General features: G+C 57.0%; 1 protein-coding gene across 1 annotated transcript in view; it reads right to left on the bottom strand.

Annotated features, from left to right (window-relative positions):
* Window positions 1–2,256: 2,256 nt before the first annotated feature.
* The window catches only part of Lamc3 (laminin subunit gamma 3), a 48,989-nt gene continuing 32,397 nt past the window's right edge, over window positions 2,257–18,848 (bottom strand). The window contains exons 15-29 of the mRNA XM_042680876.1: window positions 18,607–18,760; window positions 18,198–18,340; window positions 17,809–17,987; window positions 16,020–16,158; window positions 14,796–15,001; window positions 14,327–14,403; window positions 12,862–12,996; window positions 12,104–12,251; window positions 11,162–11,290; window positions 8,639–8,741; window positions 7,092–7,291; window positions 4,898–5,044; window positions 4,716–4,815; window positions 3,305–3,590; window positions 2,257–2,733 (exon numbers count right to left, since the gene is read on the bottom strand). Coding sequence (XP_042536810.1) covers window positions 3,340–3,590; window positions 4,716–4,815; window positions 4,898–5,044; window positions 7,092–7,291; window positions 8,639–8,741; window positions 11,162–11,290; window positions 12,104–12,251; window positions 12,862–12,996; window positions 14,327–14,403; window positions 14,796–15,001; window positions 16,020–16,158; window positions 17,809–17,987; window positions 18,198–18,340; window positions 18,607–18,760 — 2,111 coding nt within the window. The 3' untranslated portion in view covers window positions 2,257–2,733; window positions 3,305–3,339. The remainder of the gene's footprint in view (window positions 2,734–3,304; window positions 3,591–4,715; window positions 4,816–4,897; window positions 5,045–7,091; window positions 7,292–8,638; window positions 8,742–11,161; window positions 11,291–12,103; window positions 12,252–12,861; window positions 12,997–14,326; window positions 14,404–14,795; window positions 15,002–16,019; window positions 16,159–17,808; window positions 17,988–18,197; window positions 18,341–18,606; window positions 18,761–18,848) is intronic.

Genomic DNA, 18,848 nt, shown 5'->3' with positions numbered 1-18,848 from the left:
GTGGGTGGAGGGCACCCCACCTTCCATTGCTCAGCTGCTAGGCTGCATTGCTGGCCAGATGTTCAGCAGCTGCCACATTCCACCTCTTGTGCTGACAAGTGGAGCTCTGCACGCAGCGGGCGTGACCAAGCCTCTGTGTCCTGTGTCAGGCCGGAGGCTCATCACCGAGGAATGGAGAGTCTCCACCCCGTGGGGACTGGGCTGGGATTGGGCTGCACTGAACTCCCACTCCCACTGAGCGTGATGAGCAGGCACCAGAGCATTAACCAGCAGAGGAGCGAGGGGTCAGAGCTGGGGCCCAATAGCCAGAGGTCTTTGAAGAATAGGGTACCTGGCTTGCGGGCCCCTCCAGTGGCTCATACCACTCATGCTACTCAGGAGGCTGAGAATTGAAGATTATTCAAGCTCAACCTGAGCAGGAATGTCCATGAGACTCTTATCTCCAGTTAACCAACAAAAAACTGGTGTGGCTGGGCTGGGAAGGTGGCTCAGTGGTAGAGCGCTTGCCATGCATGCATGAGGCCCTGGGTTCAATTCCTCAGCGCCACATAAGTAGAAAAAGCTGGAAGTGGCGCTATGGCTCTAGTGGTAGAGTGCTAGCCTTGAGCTAAAGAGCAAGGGACAGCGCCCAGGCCCAGAGTTCAGGCCCCACGACCGACAAAAAAAAACTGGAGTGGAAGTGTGGTTCAAGTGGTAAAGCACTACCAGCCTTGAATGAAAGAACTAAGGGACAGCAGTCAAGCCCTGAGTTCACATCCTAATATAGACTACCTTCGCCCTAAAAAATCTACCAAGCCTCTCCCCTTCATCTCTTCTCCCAACGCTGTCCTCTACTAGTTAGCCGGGGAGGCAAAGGTCACTCTCTTTGTATGACCTGGGACCCAAAGATGCACACCATCCTAAATAGAGCTGGACACCACCTCCCCCTGGGGAGCTTGGGGTCAGCCTGAGTGTCTAGTTGGCTTCTGGCATTTGATCTGATGACGTATAAACCCAGGGCCTGGGGGCAGGTGAGACAAAGGAAGTAGCTCTTCAGGGAAAGACTGCAGCAAAGGGAGAGGGGAGCGGAGGCCAAGCCTCTGGGGGGAGCACGCAGAGGAAGAGGCAGTCCTCCATCCCAGAGGCTCAAGCTTGGGCCCCAGGCTATCTCCAAGGCCTGGCCACCTTTCCCAGGCTTCCGAGAGACCCTCCCAACCAACTCCCCTTTTCTGCTCAATCCAACTCACGAAGTATTTGGCCTTGTGGCTAAGATTCCAGACAGAAGATGCTCCACGATCTACCTTTCAAACATTCCCTGGGCTGACCAGGCCCCCCAGTGGGTAACTCTGGGCCACCGCCAACCCTCTTGTTTGAACTGTCCCCTCCTCTGTGTTCCCACCCTTCAAGGCCAGCCCCAAGCCTTCCTGACAGATCCCTCCCTGCTTCACTTTGCAGTACAGTATGCTGCACTTTTGTTTTTATTTTGTTTCTCAACATTATCTCACTACGGAGCACCAGCCCTCAAACCCTCTATCTTTGTGCCTCTGGAATGCTGGGATTACAGGTATAAACTACCACACCCAGCCTTGAGGCTTTGGTCACTGTTTCCAGCCTGTGTCTCCAGAGGTCAGCTGAAGGCCTCTCTGTACCCCATCTCTCAGGCTCCTCTGGCACCTAGACTTAGTCTGGATATAAGAGGGAAAGGGGGTGTCGGTAGCCACAGGACCCCAGCCAAGCTGCAGACATGGTATAGTACATCGTGTTAGGTTTTTAAAAAGAGGTGGCCGAGTAAGAACTGCACCACGCACGTGGTATTCAGGTAAGGGGTAGGTTTATTCAGTAGACCTGCTGGGACCAGGCAAGGTTGGCACTCCACGTGGCTGGGAAAGAGAGAGGAAAGAGCTAGAGCAGACAGAGCAGAGAGAGCTAGAAAAGAAGAGCAAGAGCTAGAAAAGAAGAGAGAGAGAAAAAGAGAGAGTCTGGGCCTGGGCTAGGCCTTATGTAGGGTATGGGCGGGGAAAGGTGTGGCCACATCAAATTCAGATGTGACCTCAGCAGATGCAGATGTGACCTCTTCCAGGTGTCTCAGTTGCCTAGGTAACGCAGGTACTGGGTGGAGACTTTGCTGCGAGGAGGGTGGAGTCTGCTAGCCATCCAGGTTTGGCCCCACCCCTCTCCGTAGGGACCAGAGGGATCTCTGGCTCACCTGTGTGTCCCGTGTGCACCCACAGCCAAGGCCCTGGCTACCCAAAGCTGCGAAGGATCAGATACAACGCCCACCTCAGAAAGGAAGCCTTTATTTCCTCTTCATTGCCTGTCCCTCCCTGGACTCAGGGGAGGAACTGGGTCCAGAGAGGCCTGTCAACCCAGGCCAAGGCCCTGGCCTGCTAGAAGAGGCCCCAGGAAAGGGGAGAAGAGCACGGGAGGAAATGCAGGGGGAATCCTGGAAGAGGGCCCCACCACAGGCCTGGCCACAGGAGCATTCCCCGGGCAAGGTTAGACGGGAAGGGCGGCCAGGCTTGCACAGCCCCCGGGGCTGCCTTGGTGGCAGGTGAGGCAACAGGACCAGTTCAGGAAGTGTCCATCCAAGGCTGGCTGGGTCAGCAGGGGGCATAGGGTTGCTCCTGGTGGCCTCTCTCAGGCCCCTCCAGACCCCCGGGAGCCTGGCTTCTTCGAGCAGGTCACCGGATGGAAGGGGCCTGGGGCCAGGGCAGAAAGTGGCTTCAGTAAGTCAGTCTGCTGCACACTCAGATCCTGGGAAGAAGGTGGAGAAAGAAGACACCCCTGCCAGGAGCGGACCTTGCCCCAATGGCCTAGCAGGCGTGCTCTGGCGGCCGGAGCCCCGGAATCGCTGATGCCCCCACTGAGAACCCTCCCGGGCCCTTGGATTGTCTGGTCTGTCTGCTCCCTCAGGCACTGGCCCCGCTGGCCATGGCTTCCATGTGATCTGTGCTCCCGGAAGCAGTAGGCCAGCTGGGCCACTGGGACCCTCAGTGACGAGGGCCCCTGCCCCTCAGCCTCCCAGATGCCCAGGCTGCCTGGGCCCCTGCTCAGAGCTTCAGCACTGTAGAGAATTTAACAGCACAGGGTCCGTCCGGCAGGCACAGGGCGCCCAGCACACAGCTGTGGCCCGTTGCGGGAGCATGCACATATGTGTTCCCCCTCCCACACACTCACATGCGTATGTGTGGGCCTGCAGAGCGCACACCACAAGGGCTTCACACACAGGGCAGCCAGGGAGATCTGCACACTTTGAGAAGGGGGTGTGAGCATTCACTCGGGGCCCCTGGCTTGCCAGTTCTGACGGCGCCATGTCCACACACACCTCGGGGAGGAGCATACGCAAGGGGCCTGGGGTCCTCACTGCCAGCTGGAACAGGGCTCAGGCAGGCTGTGCAGAATGGCCTCCAAGTTCTGTTTGTCAGCCCGGATCTCAGTCAGGTCGCTCTCAAAGTCCTGGATCTGCTGCTTTTGCTGCTCAGACTCCTGCTCCAGCTGCTGCAGCCTCCTGTGCAGGGCCCCTTGGGAGCCCAGCTGCATCCTCAGGCTGTCAAGTGCCCGCTGGGTCTCGTTCAAGGCCTGGGAAGGGGCTTGGTCTGTGTCCAGTGACCCTGCAGTGGAGCACAAACAGCCTCAGTAGAAGTCAAGTTCAGCAGGGCACCAGTGGCTCACGCCTGTAATCTCAGCTACTCAGGAGGCTCAGATCTGAGGATCGCAGATCAAAGCCAGCCCAGGCAGGAAAATCTGTGAGACTCTTATCTCCAGTGAACCACCAAGAAAGTCAGAAGTGGAGGTGTAGCTCAAGCAGCTAGACAGACAGAGAGACAGACACACACACGCACGCGTGCACGCACGCACACCCCAACAGCATCAGGACCCCAATTCCCTGTGGGCTCATGTACAGATTTTGGAACTGCCCCTGTGGGGGGCTAGTCACTTCTGTAGATGCTGTTCCTGGTATTTTGTAGATTTTTGTACGTGTGTGTGTGTGTGTGTGTGTGTGTGTGTGTGTGCCAGTACTGGGGCTTGAACTCAGGGATTGAGTGCGGTCCCTTAACTTTTTCCCTCAATGCTGGTGCTCTACTATTTGAACAACTGCTTTACTTCTAGCTTTAGGCTATTTAATCAAACATAAGGGTCTCATGGACTTTCCTGCCCAGGCTGGCTTGGGACCCTAGGCCTCAGATCTCAGCCTCCTGAGTAGCTAGAATAACAGGTGTGAGCCCCTAGTGCCTGGCTCTAGGAGACTTTTTTTTTTCTTTGCCAGTCCTGGGGCTTGAACTCAAGGCCTAGACACTGTCCCTGAGCTTCTTTTAGTCCAAAGCTAGCATTCTACCACTTGAACCACCATGCCATTTCCAGCTTTTTCTGTGTATGTGGTACTGAGGAATTGACCCAGGGCTTCATGCATGCTAGGCAAGCACTCTTACCACGGAGCCACCTTCCCAGCCCCTGAGAGATTCTTATCTTCAATTAAACACCCAAAGGCCATAAGTAGAGCTGAGGCTCAAGCACTAGAGCATTAGCCGTGAGTGAAAGAGCTAAGAGACAGTGCCAGGTTATCAATTCAAGCCCCAGACAAACAGACAAAGTTATTCCAAGGGAATTCATTTTAGACACTGCCTGCTATGTGCAGGGTCTGGCTCCACTTGACCATAGGATGGGTAGGGAGCCATGGATGTGGGCAGAGAAGGAGACCCAGGGACTTGGGATCTGGGTCTGGGTCTCAGCCTTACCCAGCCTGGCCAGCAGCTCGGATAAGGCCTTGATGTCCTTCTCCAGGGAGACGTGCGATGCCCGGATGTGGCGCTCCAGAGAGCTCAGCCCTGCACTCACCTGGGAGGGAAGGGGCAGCTTGAGCGGCACCCGCCTGGCTGCCAGGCACGGGGGCACTGGCACAGGGCCCTGGCACACCTACCTGCTCAGCTGCCTCCAGCTCCCGTCGACGAGCTCCGGAGATTCTCGCCAGCCGAGAGGCCTGCTGGAGGGTGGCCTGCGCCTGGCTGGCCAGCCCACCCGCCCGGCGCTGCCCTCGCTTCCCCGCCCTCAGCACGGCCTTGGAAAGCTGCGAGGACGGAGAGCAGAGCAAGTCCTTCTGGAGGGAATGCACTGAAGGCAACAAGGGCGAGCAGTCGTCTGCCCGCGTTCACTCATTCATTCATTTGTTCATTCAGTCTTCCTCATGTACAAACAACATGCCCTGGGCATCAATCTGCAATTTTTTCTAGAGGAGAAATTCCACTTCTTTTCCAGATGGGGAAACTGAGGCACAAGGGCATAGAAGAGCCAAAGTGTGAGTGGCAGGACAAGAAAGCAAGTCCAGGGCATCTTGAAATCTTGCTATTTTGCCTGGTGCTGATCGTTCACGCCTATAATCCTAGCTGCTCAGGAGGCTGAGATCTGAGGATCATGGTCTGAAGGCAGCCTAAGTAGGAAAGTCCTAAGAGTCTCTCTCTGCCTCTTCTCTTTCTTTTTTTTTTTTTTGGTCCGGTCGTGGGGCCTGAACTCTGGGCCTGGGCGCTGTCCCTCAGCTCTTCAGCTCAAGGCTAGCGCTCTACCACTGGAGCCACAGCACCACTTCCGGCTTTTTTCTTTTTGCTTATGTGGTGCTGAGGAATGGAACCCAGGGCCTCAGGCGTGCAAGGCAAGCGCTCTACCACTGAGGCACCTTCCCATTCTCTCTTGTAGGTCATGGGTTTGAACTCAGTGTCTGGGTGCTGTCTCTGAGCTTTTCTGCTCAAGGCTAGTGTGCTACCACTTTGAACCACAGCTCCACTTCCAGTTTTCTGGTGGTTAATTAGAGATACAGGTTTCATGGATTTTCCCACCTAGGCAGACTGTGAACCTTGATCCTCAGATCTCAGCCTCCTGAGTAGTTAGGATGACAAGTGTGAGTCACCAGCGCCTATTTATCTCCAATTAATCAGCAAAAAGCTGAAAGTGGAGCCTTGAACAGTAAAGTTAAGGCACTAACACCCTAGCCCTGAGCTCAAGCCCCAATATTCTCTCTCACACACACACACACACACACACACACACACACACACACACACAGCCTATTCAAAATCTAGACAAGCATAAAGACAACTCACTTGGGGTAACACAGCCAGCAACAGGGCTGGGAGAAAAGCCTGGACTGGACACAGGCTCACGCCTGTGGCCCCAGCTACAACGGAGGCATGGGTGTAGTCTGAGGCTGGCCCGGGCAAAAAAAAAGCCAGGACCTATCTGAAAATTAACCTAAAAGTAAAAAGGGCTGGAGGTGTGACTCAAGTGTAGAGCTCCAAGTTCAAAGCCCGGTACCATGGGAAGGAGAGGAGGGAAAGAAGGAAGGAAGGAAAGAAGAAGGGAGGGAAGGGGAAAGGAGAAGAAAACAACAACAACAAAAAACTAGAAGTTTATGTATAACTAATGTAAGCTAAAAAAAAAAAAAAAAGGAAAAGTCCGGCATGGGTGGCTCACGCCTGTAATCCTAGCTACTCAGGAGGCTGAGATCTGAGGACTGTGGTTCAAAGCCAGCCCAGGCCCAGAGCTCAGACCCCATGACCGGACCCAAAAAAAAAAAGCCCAGGGTGGGGGGGGGAGGGGATGGATGGTAGGGGTAAATAAAGGAGGGAGTAACAATGCTTGATAGAAATGTACTCATTACCTTACTCTTGTAACTGTAACCTCTTTGTACAGGATCTTTACAATAGAAAAATATAAAATATACATTAAAAAAAAAAAAAGCTCAGGGACAGTGCCCAGGCCCTGAATTCAAGCCCCAGGACTATCAGAAAAAAAAGAAAAAAGGAGGAAGGAAGGAAGGAAGGAAAGAAGGAAGAAAGGAAGGAAGGAAGGAAGGAAGGAAGGAAGGAAGGAAGGAAGGAAGGAAGGAAAGGTTTTGCTAATAAAGCTAAACTTAGCTGGGCCTGTGTGTCCACTGTGTTCTATGAGGACAGCAATGGCACTAGTTCATGAGCTGCCAGTGGAGACCCTAGCCATAGCCCTGGTCACTGGGTGGGGGCGGATCTCAGGGTGCTGAAGCTACAGGAGGGCAGATGTTAAGTGACAGTCCTTCTATGGCCTGGAACGCAGGAAGATGTGGCCTTGGCTGTCGCCCTGCCCCTGACCTTGGCGTTGTCCTTCGCCAGCAGCTCCGCTTCTCTGCTCTTCTTCCTGGCGCTGGAGGAGAGAGATGCCGCATTTCCCAGCATCCTCTCTGCCTGCTTGGTCTTCTTTTTTGTGTCTGCGAGGACCCTGCCCCGGACCACACTTGCTTTCCTCTGCAGTGTGGCCCGGTCCCGGGGCTGTGGAAACCGCGGCTTCATTCCTGCAATGCCCCCGGAGAACCGTGACACTATGCTCACTGTATTCCAAGGGCACATACAGTAAAACGCATGACAGGCAATATGCAAGGCCTACGTAATATGCTTATCACCTATTAAAGTCAGAAAACTCCACAGAAGACCCAGGCCAGCCTAGAACTTGTCATCCTCTTGTCTCCTAAGTGCTGGGATTAAAGGTAGGCACCACCACATTCTATTTGGCTCTATTTTTTTTTTTTACCAGTCCTGGGACTTGAACTCAGGGCCTAGGCACTGTCCCTGAGCATCTGTTTTTGCTCAAAGCTAGCACTCTACCCACTGAGCCACAGCACCACTTCTGGCCGTTTCTGTGTATGTGGTGCTGAAGAATTGAACCCAGGGCTAAGCAAGCACTCTACGGCTAAGCCACATTCTCAGCTCTTGGCATTCTCTCTTTTTTTTTGGTCGGTCATAAGACTTGAACTCTGGGCCTGGGTGCTGTCCCTCAGCTCTTCAGCTCAAAGCTAGCGCTCTACCACTTGAGCTACAGCCATACTTACGGTTTTCTGAGTGGTTCATTGGAGATAAAAGTATCATGGGGAAGCCGGGCGCCGGTGGCTCACACCTGTGATCCTAGCTATTCAGGAGGCAGAGATCTGAGGATCTCGGTTCAAAGCCAGTCCGGGCAAGAAAGTCTGTGAGACTCTTATCTCCAATAAACCACTAGAAAACTGGAAGTGGTGCTGTGGCTCAAGTGGTAGAGCGCTTGCCTTGAGCTGAAGAACAGAGGGACAGTGCCCAAGCCCAGAGTTCAAGCCCCACGACCGACAAAAAAAAAAAAAAAAAAAAGTATCATGGGGACTTTCCCAGGCTGGCCTTGAACCTCGATCTCAGATCTCAGCCTTCTGAGTAGCTAGGATTACAGGCGTGAGCCTCGGCTCCATATTTTTATGTGGCATCTGGGAGCTGGCAGAGGAGAAGGTGTCTGGGAAGCCGGGTGGAGGGGAGGAGGGGGTGTGGGTTTGTGGTTGGAGGTTACTCTTGGTGTGGATTATGGAGCAGGACCAAAGCGGCTCATTTCCATCTAGAACATGGAAGGACAGCTCAGAACAGCCCGAGCTGCTTTCTAAAGGAGTCAGGAGGCCATATTTGCTCAGGGAACCGAGCTCCCAGCCAGCAGGGGCTCGTCTGAGTGTGGACAGCGGCACTGTGACTTCTCTTCCCAAGGGTCCCCAGGGGCTCTGCGCGTGGTCTGGAGGTGCTGGGGGCCAGTCCCCCAAAGGTGCTCTGTAACTGAACCCTAGAGCCAGGGTGTGCCAGGGGGCCCAGGCTCATGCAGCCCACAGCCCACAGCCCCAGGGAAGCACCAATACCTTCCAGGTCAGCCAGCAGGGTCCTGGCTCCGGTGACGGTCACTGTGGCGGCATGGACCGCTGCGGACGCGCGGGTCAGGGCCGCTGTGGCCTCCTGGCGCAGCTGGAGGGAAGAAAGCAGGGGCCCGCTACCAGTTACCACCTGGAGTGTCTCGCTATGTGAGTTCAAATCCCTAAGTCTCTACCAAGAAGACCCGTCCCATAGCAGCTCAGAGGCAGAAGGAGCCCCGGGGCCCGCCCAGGCTAGCCGGCCCCTCCTCAGGGAGACAGCGGCCCCATGCCACCACGTGCCAGGACAGGCTTTTGTTGTTGGCGGTCGTGGGGCCTGAACTCTGGGCCTGGGCGCTGTCCCTCAGCTCTTCAGCTCAAGGCTAGCGCTCTACCACTTGAGCTACAGCCATGAGACTCTTAGCTCCAGTAAACTACCAGAAAACTGGAAGTAGCGCTGTGGCTCAAGTGGTAGAGCGCTAGCCTTGAGCTGAAGAGCTGAGGGACAGCGCCCAGGCCCAGAGTTCGGGCCCCACCACCGACAAAAACAAAACAAAACAAAAAAATGCAAAAAACAGAACAATGCAACCTGTCGGGAAATTGCTTTAAGAAGGGAAGGAGAGACTGTCCCATATCCAATCCCTGTGCTATTCTCCCCGATCCCCGACTATACAGGGGTTGTTAGCCCAATGCGCTTCTTTCCCATAGCTTAGTCCCCTTCCCCTCCCCACAGCTTGGCACGCTCCCTTCCTAGGCAACACCAGGCCCCTGTAGTAAAGGCAATAAATCACAGCCGCCAGCCCCCTTTACCTCGGGATGGCACTTCTCTGGGGCAGCTTCCACCACTGAAGGCAGCAAGAGCCCCTTAGAGTGACCTTCAGCTCTGGGCAGCTGCAGGACCCTTGTCTACTATTTGGGCAGCAGCCATAAATCCTAGTCCACCATGATGAAGCCCCTGGCCCATGCGTCCACACCAGGGTCTCCGCCTCCTAGCCCCTTCCAGCCCCTCCTAGACCTCCTAGGTAATGTAGGTCACCCCAGACAATAGCCTGCGCTGCTTCTCATTCCTCCCTGTGAGAAGGGGTCTTGCCGGTCCCCTTCCCAGCAATAAACTTTCTTTGTTCTCTGCACCTGGATGTCTGCGTGGCTCTCTGGCAAAGTCTAATCATCTAACAGGGGTCTCTCCTCAACTGTGAACACCAGGCTGTGTCACTTCACGCCGATCCTAAGATGGGTCAGGGCCTGGGTCCTATCCACCCAGCTACCTGTCCACCTGTCTGTCCTCTGAAGTTTTGTTTTGTTTTTTGTCGGTCATGGGGCTTGAACTCTGGGCCTGGGCACTGTCCCTCAGCTCTTCAGTTCAAGGCTAGTACTCTACCACTTGAGCCACAGCGCCACTTCCGGCTTTTTTCTTTTTGCTTATGTGGTGCTGAGGAATTGAACCCAGGGCCTCCTGCATGCAAGGCAAGCGCTCTACCACTGAGCCACCTTCCCAGCTCCGTCCCTGAGCTCTTAACTCAAGGCGAGTGCTCTACCACTAGAACCACAGTGCCACTCCAGGTTGTCTGGTAGTTAACAGGAGGTAAGAGTCACACAGACACTCCTGCCTGGGCTGGCTTTGAATCGTGATCCTCAGATCTCAGCTTCCTGAGTAGCTAGGGATTATAGGCGTGAGCCACCAGCGCCTGGTCCTCTTAGGTTTTCTAGAGTTTGGGAAGAAATAGAGAGAGCTGGGCTGGGAAGGTGGCTCAGTGGTAGAGCGCTTGCCTTGCATGCATGAGGCCCTGGGTTGTATTCCTCAGCACCACTTAAGCAAAAAGAAAAAAGCTGGAAGTGGCACTGTGGCTCAAGTGGTAGAGTGCTAGCCTTGAGCTGAAGAGCTGAGGGACAGCGCCCAGGCCCAGAGTTCAGGCCCCACGACTGGACCAAAAAAAAAAAAGAAATAGAGAGAGCTCGTTCCTGGCTTTGCCCTGACCTCTGAGCCCAGATCCTCTTCTGGGGCAGCCCCTGCTGCCTCCTGGTGTCAGTTTCAAAGACAAAGCTGCTGATGCTTCTGCCTGTAATCCTAGCTACCTAGGGGGCTGAGATCTGAGGATTGCAGTTCAAAGCCAGCCACAGCAGGAAAGACTCTTATCTCCAGCTAACTATCAAAAAGCCGGAAGTTTGGCTATGGTAGAGAGCTAGCCTTGAGAGGAAAGAGTCATTCAAAAGAATGAGGACCTGATGGGCTGGGAAGGTGGCTCAGTGGTAGAGCACTTGCCTTGCATGCATGAGGCCCTGGGTTCGATTCCTCAGCACCACTTAAGCAAAAAGAAAAAAGCTGGAAGTGGCGCTGTGGCTCAAGTGGTAGAGTGCTAGCCTTGAGCTGAAGAGCTGAGGGACAGTGCCCAGGCCCAGAGTTCAGGCCCCACGACCAGACCAAAAAAAAACACAAAAGAATGAGGACCTGAGTTCAAAACCCAACAGGGGCAAAACCCACCAACCAAACAAACAAGAAATAAACAAACAGTAAAGAAGAAAAGGACCTGAGCTGACCCGTGTGAGCGGCTCCGTCTTCTGCAGGGCCGCGCGAGCCGAGGCCTGCAAGGCTTCTACCCGCTTGGTGGCTGCTCGCTCTAAGGCCCGAACTTTCAACCCCAGCTCTCTGGCTGGTGACTTCTGAGGCTGGGGGGGGAGAATGTGGCATGGGCTCAGACAAGTCCTGGGGGCCAAATCCCCATTTCTGTCAGACTTGGACAACTTCCTTATGCTCCCCGGCACCTCCGAGGGGCAGACGGGGAGGCTGTGGCTGCATGTAGCGGGGTGCTGTGCTGGGAGGCTCAGCCTCATCAATTCTAGGTGGCCTGGGGCCACTCCAGCCAATCTGCCTAACCCGTATTTCCTCTGTCTCCCTCCCGAGAAACCCTGGCACATGCTCTTCACAATCAGAATTTCCTACACTCTGGAAGTGTGGAACCGTGCAAAAATCTGCCTGTGAGCTGCACTCTCCATGCTAGCTGCGTCCCGAATGCATTTGGTTAAGCTTGCCGCGTTTGGTTTTCCACTGCCAGGGATGGGACCAGCAGCCGGTGCTCACTCAGCACACGCTCTGCCGTGGAGCTGCACCCCCAGCCAGCCTAGCACCCCCCGCTCCAGCCAGCCTAGGGCTCCCCCACGGCGGAGTCTCTAAGCGTGGGGATTTCAGGTTAAACCACTGACAGGATGAGCCCTGTGTCTTTGGAGCAGCTCAGCCTCATTGGTGAGTGAGGTCCCTGATGCCCACAAGGTCACTGTGGCTCGGGCCACGGTCACAGAGCTGGGACTTCAGCATCCGTCCCTCTGGCATCCTTGCTAATGTCACCGGGACAGAGAAGGGGCCAGAGCGGCCTGTCATTAAAATGAGCAATTCTAATTTGGAGGCGGGAGGTGGGGGGCTCTCCCGCAGCTGCTAGAACCCCCACCCTGCGTCATGCAGATCTCTGAGGATTTCCAACTGACCGGCACCCCGGGGGCAGCCAGCAAGGCCAGGTGTAGAGCCGTATCAACTGTGAGGTGCTGTACTGTGGCTAGCACCCGCTTAGCTTCGGGCAGCACCTCCGCCACAGCTGTGTCCAGTGCGTGCTGGGCCGCCTGGACCTCCTGGTACCTGGGAAGCAACAGAGGTCAGAGGTCAGGATGGGCAGGGCAGCAAACGGGAGGCCCAGTGGCCAGGGGGGGGGGGGGGACGTGCCCAGGCCCTTGCTGGTGACCTCAGCCATGTCGTAATCACTAGCTGATGGCGGAGCTTGCCCTGGCTGCGTGACCCTGCTGGGCCCTTCAGCCCTCGGTTCAAGCAGGGGTTCAAGCAGGGTGTGTCCCCTGTGCTGTCCAGTTGTCCACAGCAGGCCCGGCCCAGTCCCTGCCCCATGGACATGCAATCCCAGAGGGCCAATCAGACTCTCTCAATGCTGTGGGCATCGCTGGCCTCTGAACTGAGGAAGCCCTCCAGAGCAGAGAAGGCGGCCATGGGGGTGCGGGTCTGGGAGGGGAGACACAGGACCGCCAGGGGGCAGAGGGAGGAGGCACGCTGCTCTGGATCATTCTCAGCCCTTCCATCCCGGGACGCCATGCTCTCACTGGGACTGTGCCGTAGATGTCCGGCACCCCGATCGTCGGGGCTCACGGGAAGCTGGCTGTAGGACCGGCAGCTGCTGGCTGGGCCCCATGAGCTCTGCAGGGTGACCCCAAGCCTCCACCCTCTCCTGGGGAGGCCTCACCTGTCCTCCAGCTCCCGCCGGGCCTCCAGGGCCTCGCGATCGTCCACCAGGCTCCAGAGCAGCAGGGCGCTGGTGTCGGAGGCCAGCAGGGCGCGCTGCGCGGCGGCCCCCGCCTGGGCCGCAGTGTCCCTGTGGCTGTGAGTCACCCCAAGCCTCACCGAGAGCCCGGGCCGCACCCCGCTCCACGGGCCTCCTCTGGACAGCCTCCCTTCTGCCTGCCACATGGCGGGGACCGGCCGGGGCCGCCCACAGCCCTCCTCTGTCCCAGCACGGGGACAGGCAAGGCTTTCACCACCCCTGAAGGCATCACAGCTGGGCCAACAGATCTTAAGGTCACTCTCATGTACAGTGCGGGAGAGCGGCCAAGAGAGCCGCACGGGGAGGGGGCGGTCCTGACTCTATCACTTCAAAGCTGTGCATCCTCAAGCAAGACACCTGACATCTCTGAGCCAGTTCCCTCATCTGTAAAATGACTGTGAAGTTCCTAGAGGTGAAGATAAAAATTGCTTGCTTCCTTTTCTTTTTGTCTAAGACTGAGACTCAAACTCTTGATCTAATAATTTTGCTCATTGTTTGGTGCTCTATCACCTGAGCTATGCCTCCAACCCTCATAGGCAGTGGATAAAAACAACCTAAACATCGACTTCTGGATGACAGGGGAAACAAAATGAGCTACATTCATAGGTTGGAATATTATATAGCCAGAAGAAGGAACAAAGTACTCATGTACGCTACAATGTGGACGAGCCTTTCTATCATTTCTTTCTGTGTGTGTGTGTGTGTGTGTGTGTGTGTGTGTGCGCGCGTGTGCATGTGTGCACGCTCTTACTGGCACTGGGGCCTGAATCCAGGGTATTATGCTCTGGCTTAGCTCTTTTGCTCAAGGCTGGAGCTCTACCACTTGAGTCATACCTCTACTTCTGGCTTTTTGGTAGTTAATTGAAGATAAGGGTCCCCTAGACTATTCTTTTGGGCTGGCTTTGAAACATGATCCTTAGAGCTCAGCCTCTAAGTGGCTAGGATTCCAGGCACAAGCCATGGGTGACCAGCTTAAAGCTGTGATTTTTGTTTATGTCTGTCGGAGGCCTGAACTCTGGGCCTGGGCGCTGTCCCTCAGCTCTTCAGCTCAAGGCTAGCGCTCTACCAGTTGAGCCACAGTGCCACTTCCAGCTTTTTTTGCTTATGTGGTGCTGTGGAATCGAACCCAGGGCCTCAGGCATGCCAGGTAAGCGCTCTACCACTGAGCCACCTTCCCGGCCTCCTAAAGCTGTGATTTTGGAAAGGCAATCAGAAGCGCAGATGCCGTTGGTGCTCAGGAGCCTGGGCCTCCACCTCTACGCCCGCTTCCCCTGACATCTGTGCCCCACTGGGCAGCTCCTGTGGGCTGCTGGTCACCCTGAAGCCCCTCTGAGATCTCCCTGGGGAGTGAGGGGCAGGGCCTGCCCCGCCCCGCCCCGGGGCTCACCTCCTGGCGAAGGCCCGTGCCTCTGTGGCCAGGTGGCTCCAGTTGGTGGGGTGGCCAGGCCCTTCCGGGAGCCTCACCTGTAAGGATGCGGGGTGGGGGGGGTGGGCGGGTGGTGAGGGCTGAAGCCCAGCCTCGAAGGTCAGGCCACAGCTGGCTACACTGGGCAGAATCGGGAGGTGCCAGGAATTTTACATGATGCCACACTAGCCACCAAGTGGGTTTGGAGCTGGGCATGTAGAGAAAGTCACTGGGCCTTCGCGGGCTGCGGCTAACGAGCTCTGTCTGTACACAAGGCCTTCATCAGCCAGGGAGGGACGCCCGTGAGACCTTCTCCACCCCCTTCCCCCTCCCCTGCTTGAAGGGGACACTAGGTCTCCCCTAAAGGGCCAGGCACCCCGAGGTCAGCAGGTCAAGGGCAGGGCCAGGCCAGGATCTGCGCCTGGGCTCAGAGGGCCTGGGGCCCGGGTACCAGGTAGGTGAGCACGGAGGCTGCCTGCAGAATCTCCTCCTCGGAGGACGCCAGCACCACCCTGAGGTCAGCCAGCTGGCTGCAGGTCTTCCCGTCGCCAGTCCCATCGCAGCGGGCGCTCGTGTCCAGCACCCGCAGCTGCTCCCCTGCGGCCTTCACAGCTCGCCCCAGGCCGGTCATCTGGTGCAGAAAGGCTTCCCGGGCCCCTGCGGAAAAGCACCACAGCCTGGGTCACAGAGCAGCGGAGACTCTGAACAATGCCCCTGGGCCCCGCCCGCCCCTGGAGTGACGCACCAGCTGTGCCATTCAGTGGTTTCTGTACCTTTCCAGAATCGCATGTTTATTATTATTATTTATTGTTATTATTAGAACATGTTTATTATCCCTAAACCCCAGCATCTGTTTCGTTTCCAGCATCCCTCCATTTCCCTTTAACCCATCCAGCCCCCAGCAACTCCTCATCCACTGTTTGTCTACAGATTTGCCTATTCTGGCTCAAGCCTGTCATCCTAGCTCTTGGGAGGCTGCTGATAAGAGGCCCACAGTTTGAGGCCAGTGATGCAGACATGTGAGAGATCCCGTCTCGACCATGGGGCCTGACCATCATCTTAGATTTGTAGAAAGCTGAGAACAGGAAGCGAGCAGCTCAAGGCCAGCCAGGTAGGAAAGTCTGCAAAACTCCCTCTCAATCGAGCAAGCTGGGTGTGGCAGGGCCCACCTGCCACCCCAGCTATGACAGAAGCTTAAAACAGGCGACTGCAGTCCAGGCATGCACAAGAAGGGAGACCTTATCTCAAAATAGCCAGCTCTCAGAGAGGCCTCCAGGGACCGCTCAGTGCTACAGCACCAGCCTTGGGTAAAAGAAAAGCTCAGGGGGCTGGGAAGGTGGCTCAGTGGTAGAGCGCTTGCCTTGCATGCATGAGGCCCTGGGTTCGATTCCTCAGCACCACATAAGCAAAAAGAAAAAAGCCGGAAGTGGCGCTGTGGCTCAAGTGGTAGAGCGCTAGCCTTGAGCTGAAGAGCTGAGGGACAGCGCCCAGGCCCAGAGTTCAGGCCCCATGACCGGACCCAAAAAAAAAAAAAAAAAGAAAGAAAAGCTCAGGGTCAGCACCCAGGCCCTGAGTTCAAACCCCAGGGCTGGCCCCCCCAAAAAAAGACTGAGCGCCGTGCAAGCCTCCAGTTCCCCAGGCAGCTCCCCGGCCTCCCGCGCTGCTACCCTCGTACCTGGCAGCAGGTGGCGCTGGTAGGCGTCCCCCCGCGGGGTCTCCTCCTGAAGAATGTCTAGGGGCTCCCAGGGACTGCTGCAGTCAGACCCCTGCAGCCATTCCTCCACCAGCGCCAGCCTGGCCTTCAGCTTGGCCACCTGCAGGGGACCGGAGGTGCGGGCGTGTGGGGCTGAGGTCCGGGAAGCCCTGCGGGACCCACTCCTGGGGTCTGTCCAGCCTGCCCTCCCCACGGCTCCCATCTCAGGGCCGAGCCCCTCCCCCCTTGCCTCCCTTCGTCCTTTCTCAGCCCTCCGCAGACCGACACTTGAGGCGCAGCGGCTGCCACGGGCACCCATGAGTCTGCCACGCTTTGTCCTGAGCCCCTGCTTGCTTGTGCTGATGCTAGGACTTGAACTCAGGGCCTTGCACTCTTTTTATTTTGGTCAGTCATGTGAACTCAAGAACTGGGCGCTGTCCCTTCTTTGGCTCTAGGCGAGCACTCTACCAGTTTGAGCCACAGCAGCACTTCTGGTTTTCTGGTGGTTAACTGATGATCAGAGTCTCACGGACTTTCCGGCCCAGGCTGGCTTTGAACCTCAGATCTCAGCCTCCTGAGTAGCTAGGATTACAGGAACGAACCACTAGTGCCTGGCTCCGAACCCCAGCTTTTAACCACACACACAGCAACCACAGGAGTGGGGCACACAGCAGTCTGCCCAGCCATAGATGCCCGCCACAGCCCTGCTCACCTCAGAACCCCCTAAACAAGGGCCTAAGCGAGGGCCAGGCCGCAGAGTCCTGACTCCTCTGATAACCCTAAGCCCCCCTCCCTTTCTCCGTGGCAAAATCTGCCCTGAACCTGCTCAGGCACACAGGAGGGTGTCAGCTCCTGATGCAAGTTGTGCAAATAAGCTCGCTCTGCAGTGTCAGGGCTGCTGCAGGGCTGCGCTCACCCCTGCGGGTGGCACTAGCACTCAGCACACAGCACCTTGTCTCTACAGCACCCTGCATCCTGGAAGCCCACCGGAGTCCTAGAAGGGGCTGGGGAACCAAGATACCTCGGATACAGATTAGGAAGAGGACATGGAAGCAAACCATGCCATGCACAGGACAGCCATGGGGTGGGGCAGGGCTGGGGGGAAGAGTCCATGGGTGGGGGCCAGGCTCAAACTTCTGAATCTGGTCCCTCCCTCCTCTTGCTCAAAACGCTGTATGTGCCAGGCTCCAGTGGCTCATGCCTGTCATCCTAGCTACTCAGCAGGCTGAGATCTGAGGATCGTGGTTCAAAGCCATCCTGGGCAGGAAAGTTTGCGAGACTCTTATCTCCAATAAACCACCAGAAAATCAGAAGTAGCGCTGTGGCTCAAGTGGTAGAGTGCTCACCTTGAGCTAAAGAGCGTAGGGACAGTGCCCAGGCCCAGAGTTCGAGACCCATGACCGACAAAACAAAACAAAACAGTGGTTTGCATCCGGAATGGTGTCTCCTCTCTGTGAAGTGTCATCCATCACCTCATCCCCACTGAACCCAGAAGGCCCAGGAGGTCAGGACCTCCCTTAGTCCTGCCCACTGGGAATGGGGAAGAGCCCAGAGGCTGGGTGGGCCAGGGAGGAGCTGGCAGGTGGAGGGGAGAAGGGCCGAGGAAGGAGAGAGAGGTGGCGGGTGGGCAGCAGCGGCGAGGTTGCCGGCAGGCACAGGAGGCCCAGGGGCCGTGGGTGAGCATGCTGGCCTCCGAGTCCCGCCCGGGGCTGGCGCTCACAGAAGGGGCGCGTGGAATGCAGGGGAAGGCGGGGCAGCCCGGGCAGCTCACCCCCTCCTCCACCAGGGCGTAGCAGGCCGGGCACTCCTGGCAGTGGCTGCCGTCTGCAGCGAGGAAGAAGTTGCTTTGGCAGCGGTCACACTTGTAGCCCACGAAGCCGGGCCTGCACACGCACGTGCTGTTCTCGTGGCACTGGGCGGAGGCGGCGCCCAGCGGGGAGCACCTGCAAGCTGCGGGGGGGGGGGGGGTGAGTGTCTCATGGGCTGTCCTGCTCCCGGATGCCTTGGGGGGCCCCCAGGATCCCACGGCCCCAAGAGCAGAGTCCTCGGCCCTTCCCTGGGGCCTCCCATCAGATCAGAGTGGAGATGGCCATGCTTCAGTGTCCCCCAGACCCGAGCTCAGGAAGGGCGGGCGCACACGGGAAAACCTTGCTCGCTTACCCCGGCACCCCTTGGCAGAAAAGCCGAAGAAGCCCAGCTGGCACCTGTCGCAGGCCTGGCCGGTGACCCCCGGGCGGCAAGGGCACTGGCCCGTTTCAGGGTGACACCGATTCTCCTGGGAGCCCAGTGGGTGACACTTGCAGCTGTGTGCGTGGGGAGAACCGGCCGTGAGCTGCCGTGGCCACGCCCGGCCCAGCCCAGGCCACGGACACCGGACACCCAAGGCCTTGGCGGACACGCCAGAGCGCGTGAGCACACCAAAGGCTCTGGGAAGTCCTACAAGGGACAAACCTGTTTGCCTTCCTTGGTCTTTTCCCTTGAGTCCACCACTGTTCCCCCAGGCTGCCCATCTGTGGGCACTTCCCAAAAATGCCAGCCAGTGGTGGCCCCCCACCCGTCTGGCGCTCACCTTTGGCAGCCTCTCCCTGGCTGGAGGTCGTAAAAACCAGGGCAGCAGTGACCACAGTCCCTTCCGGTCACGTGAGACAGGCAGGTGCACTGACCGGTCACCGGGTGGCAGGGTCTCAGCTCGCTGACGGAGCCCCCTGGGTGGCAGCCGCAGGCTATGGGGTGCAGGAAAGGCTTTAGGACATTTTCCCATGCATCTGCTTAACATTTAGGGTCCAGCAGAGGCCAAGAAGCTGGGGGAGC

This window comes from Dipodomys spectabilis, unplaced genomic scaffold (assembly GCF_019054845.1).
Source record: "Dipodomys spectabilis isolate Male_0828 unplaced genomic scaffold, ASM1905484v1 ptg000067l, whole genome shotgun sequence".
Classification (NCBI taxonomy): Eukaryota; Metazoa; Chordata; class Mammalia; order Rodentia; family Heteromyidae; genus Dipodomys; species Dipodomys spectabilis.
Note: the sequence above shows the minus strand (reverse complement) of the source record. Positions and strands in the feature narration are given on the sequence as shown.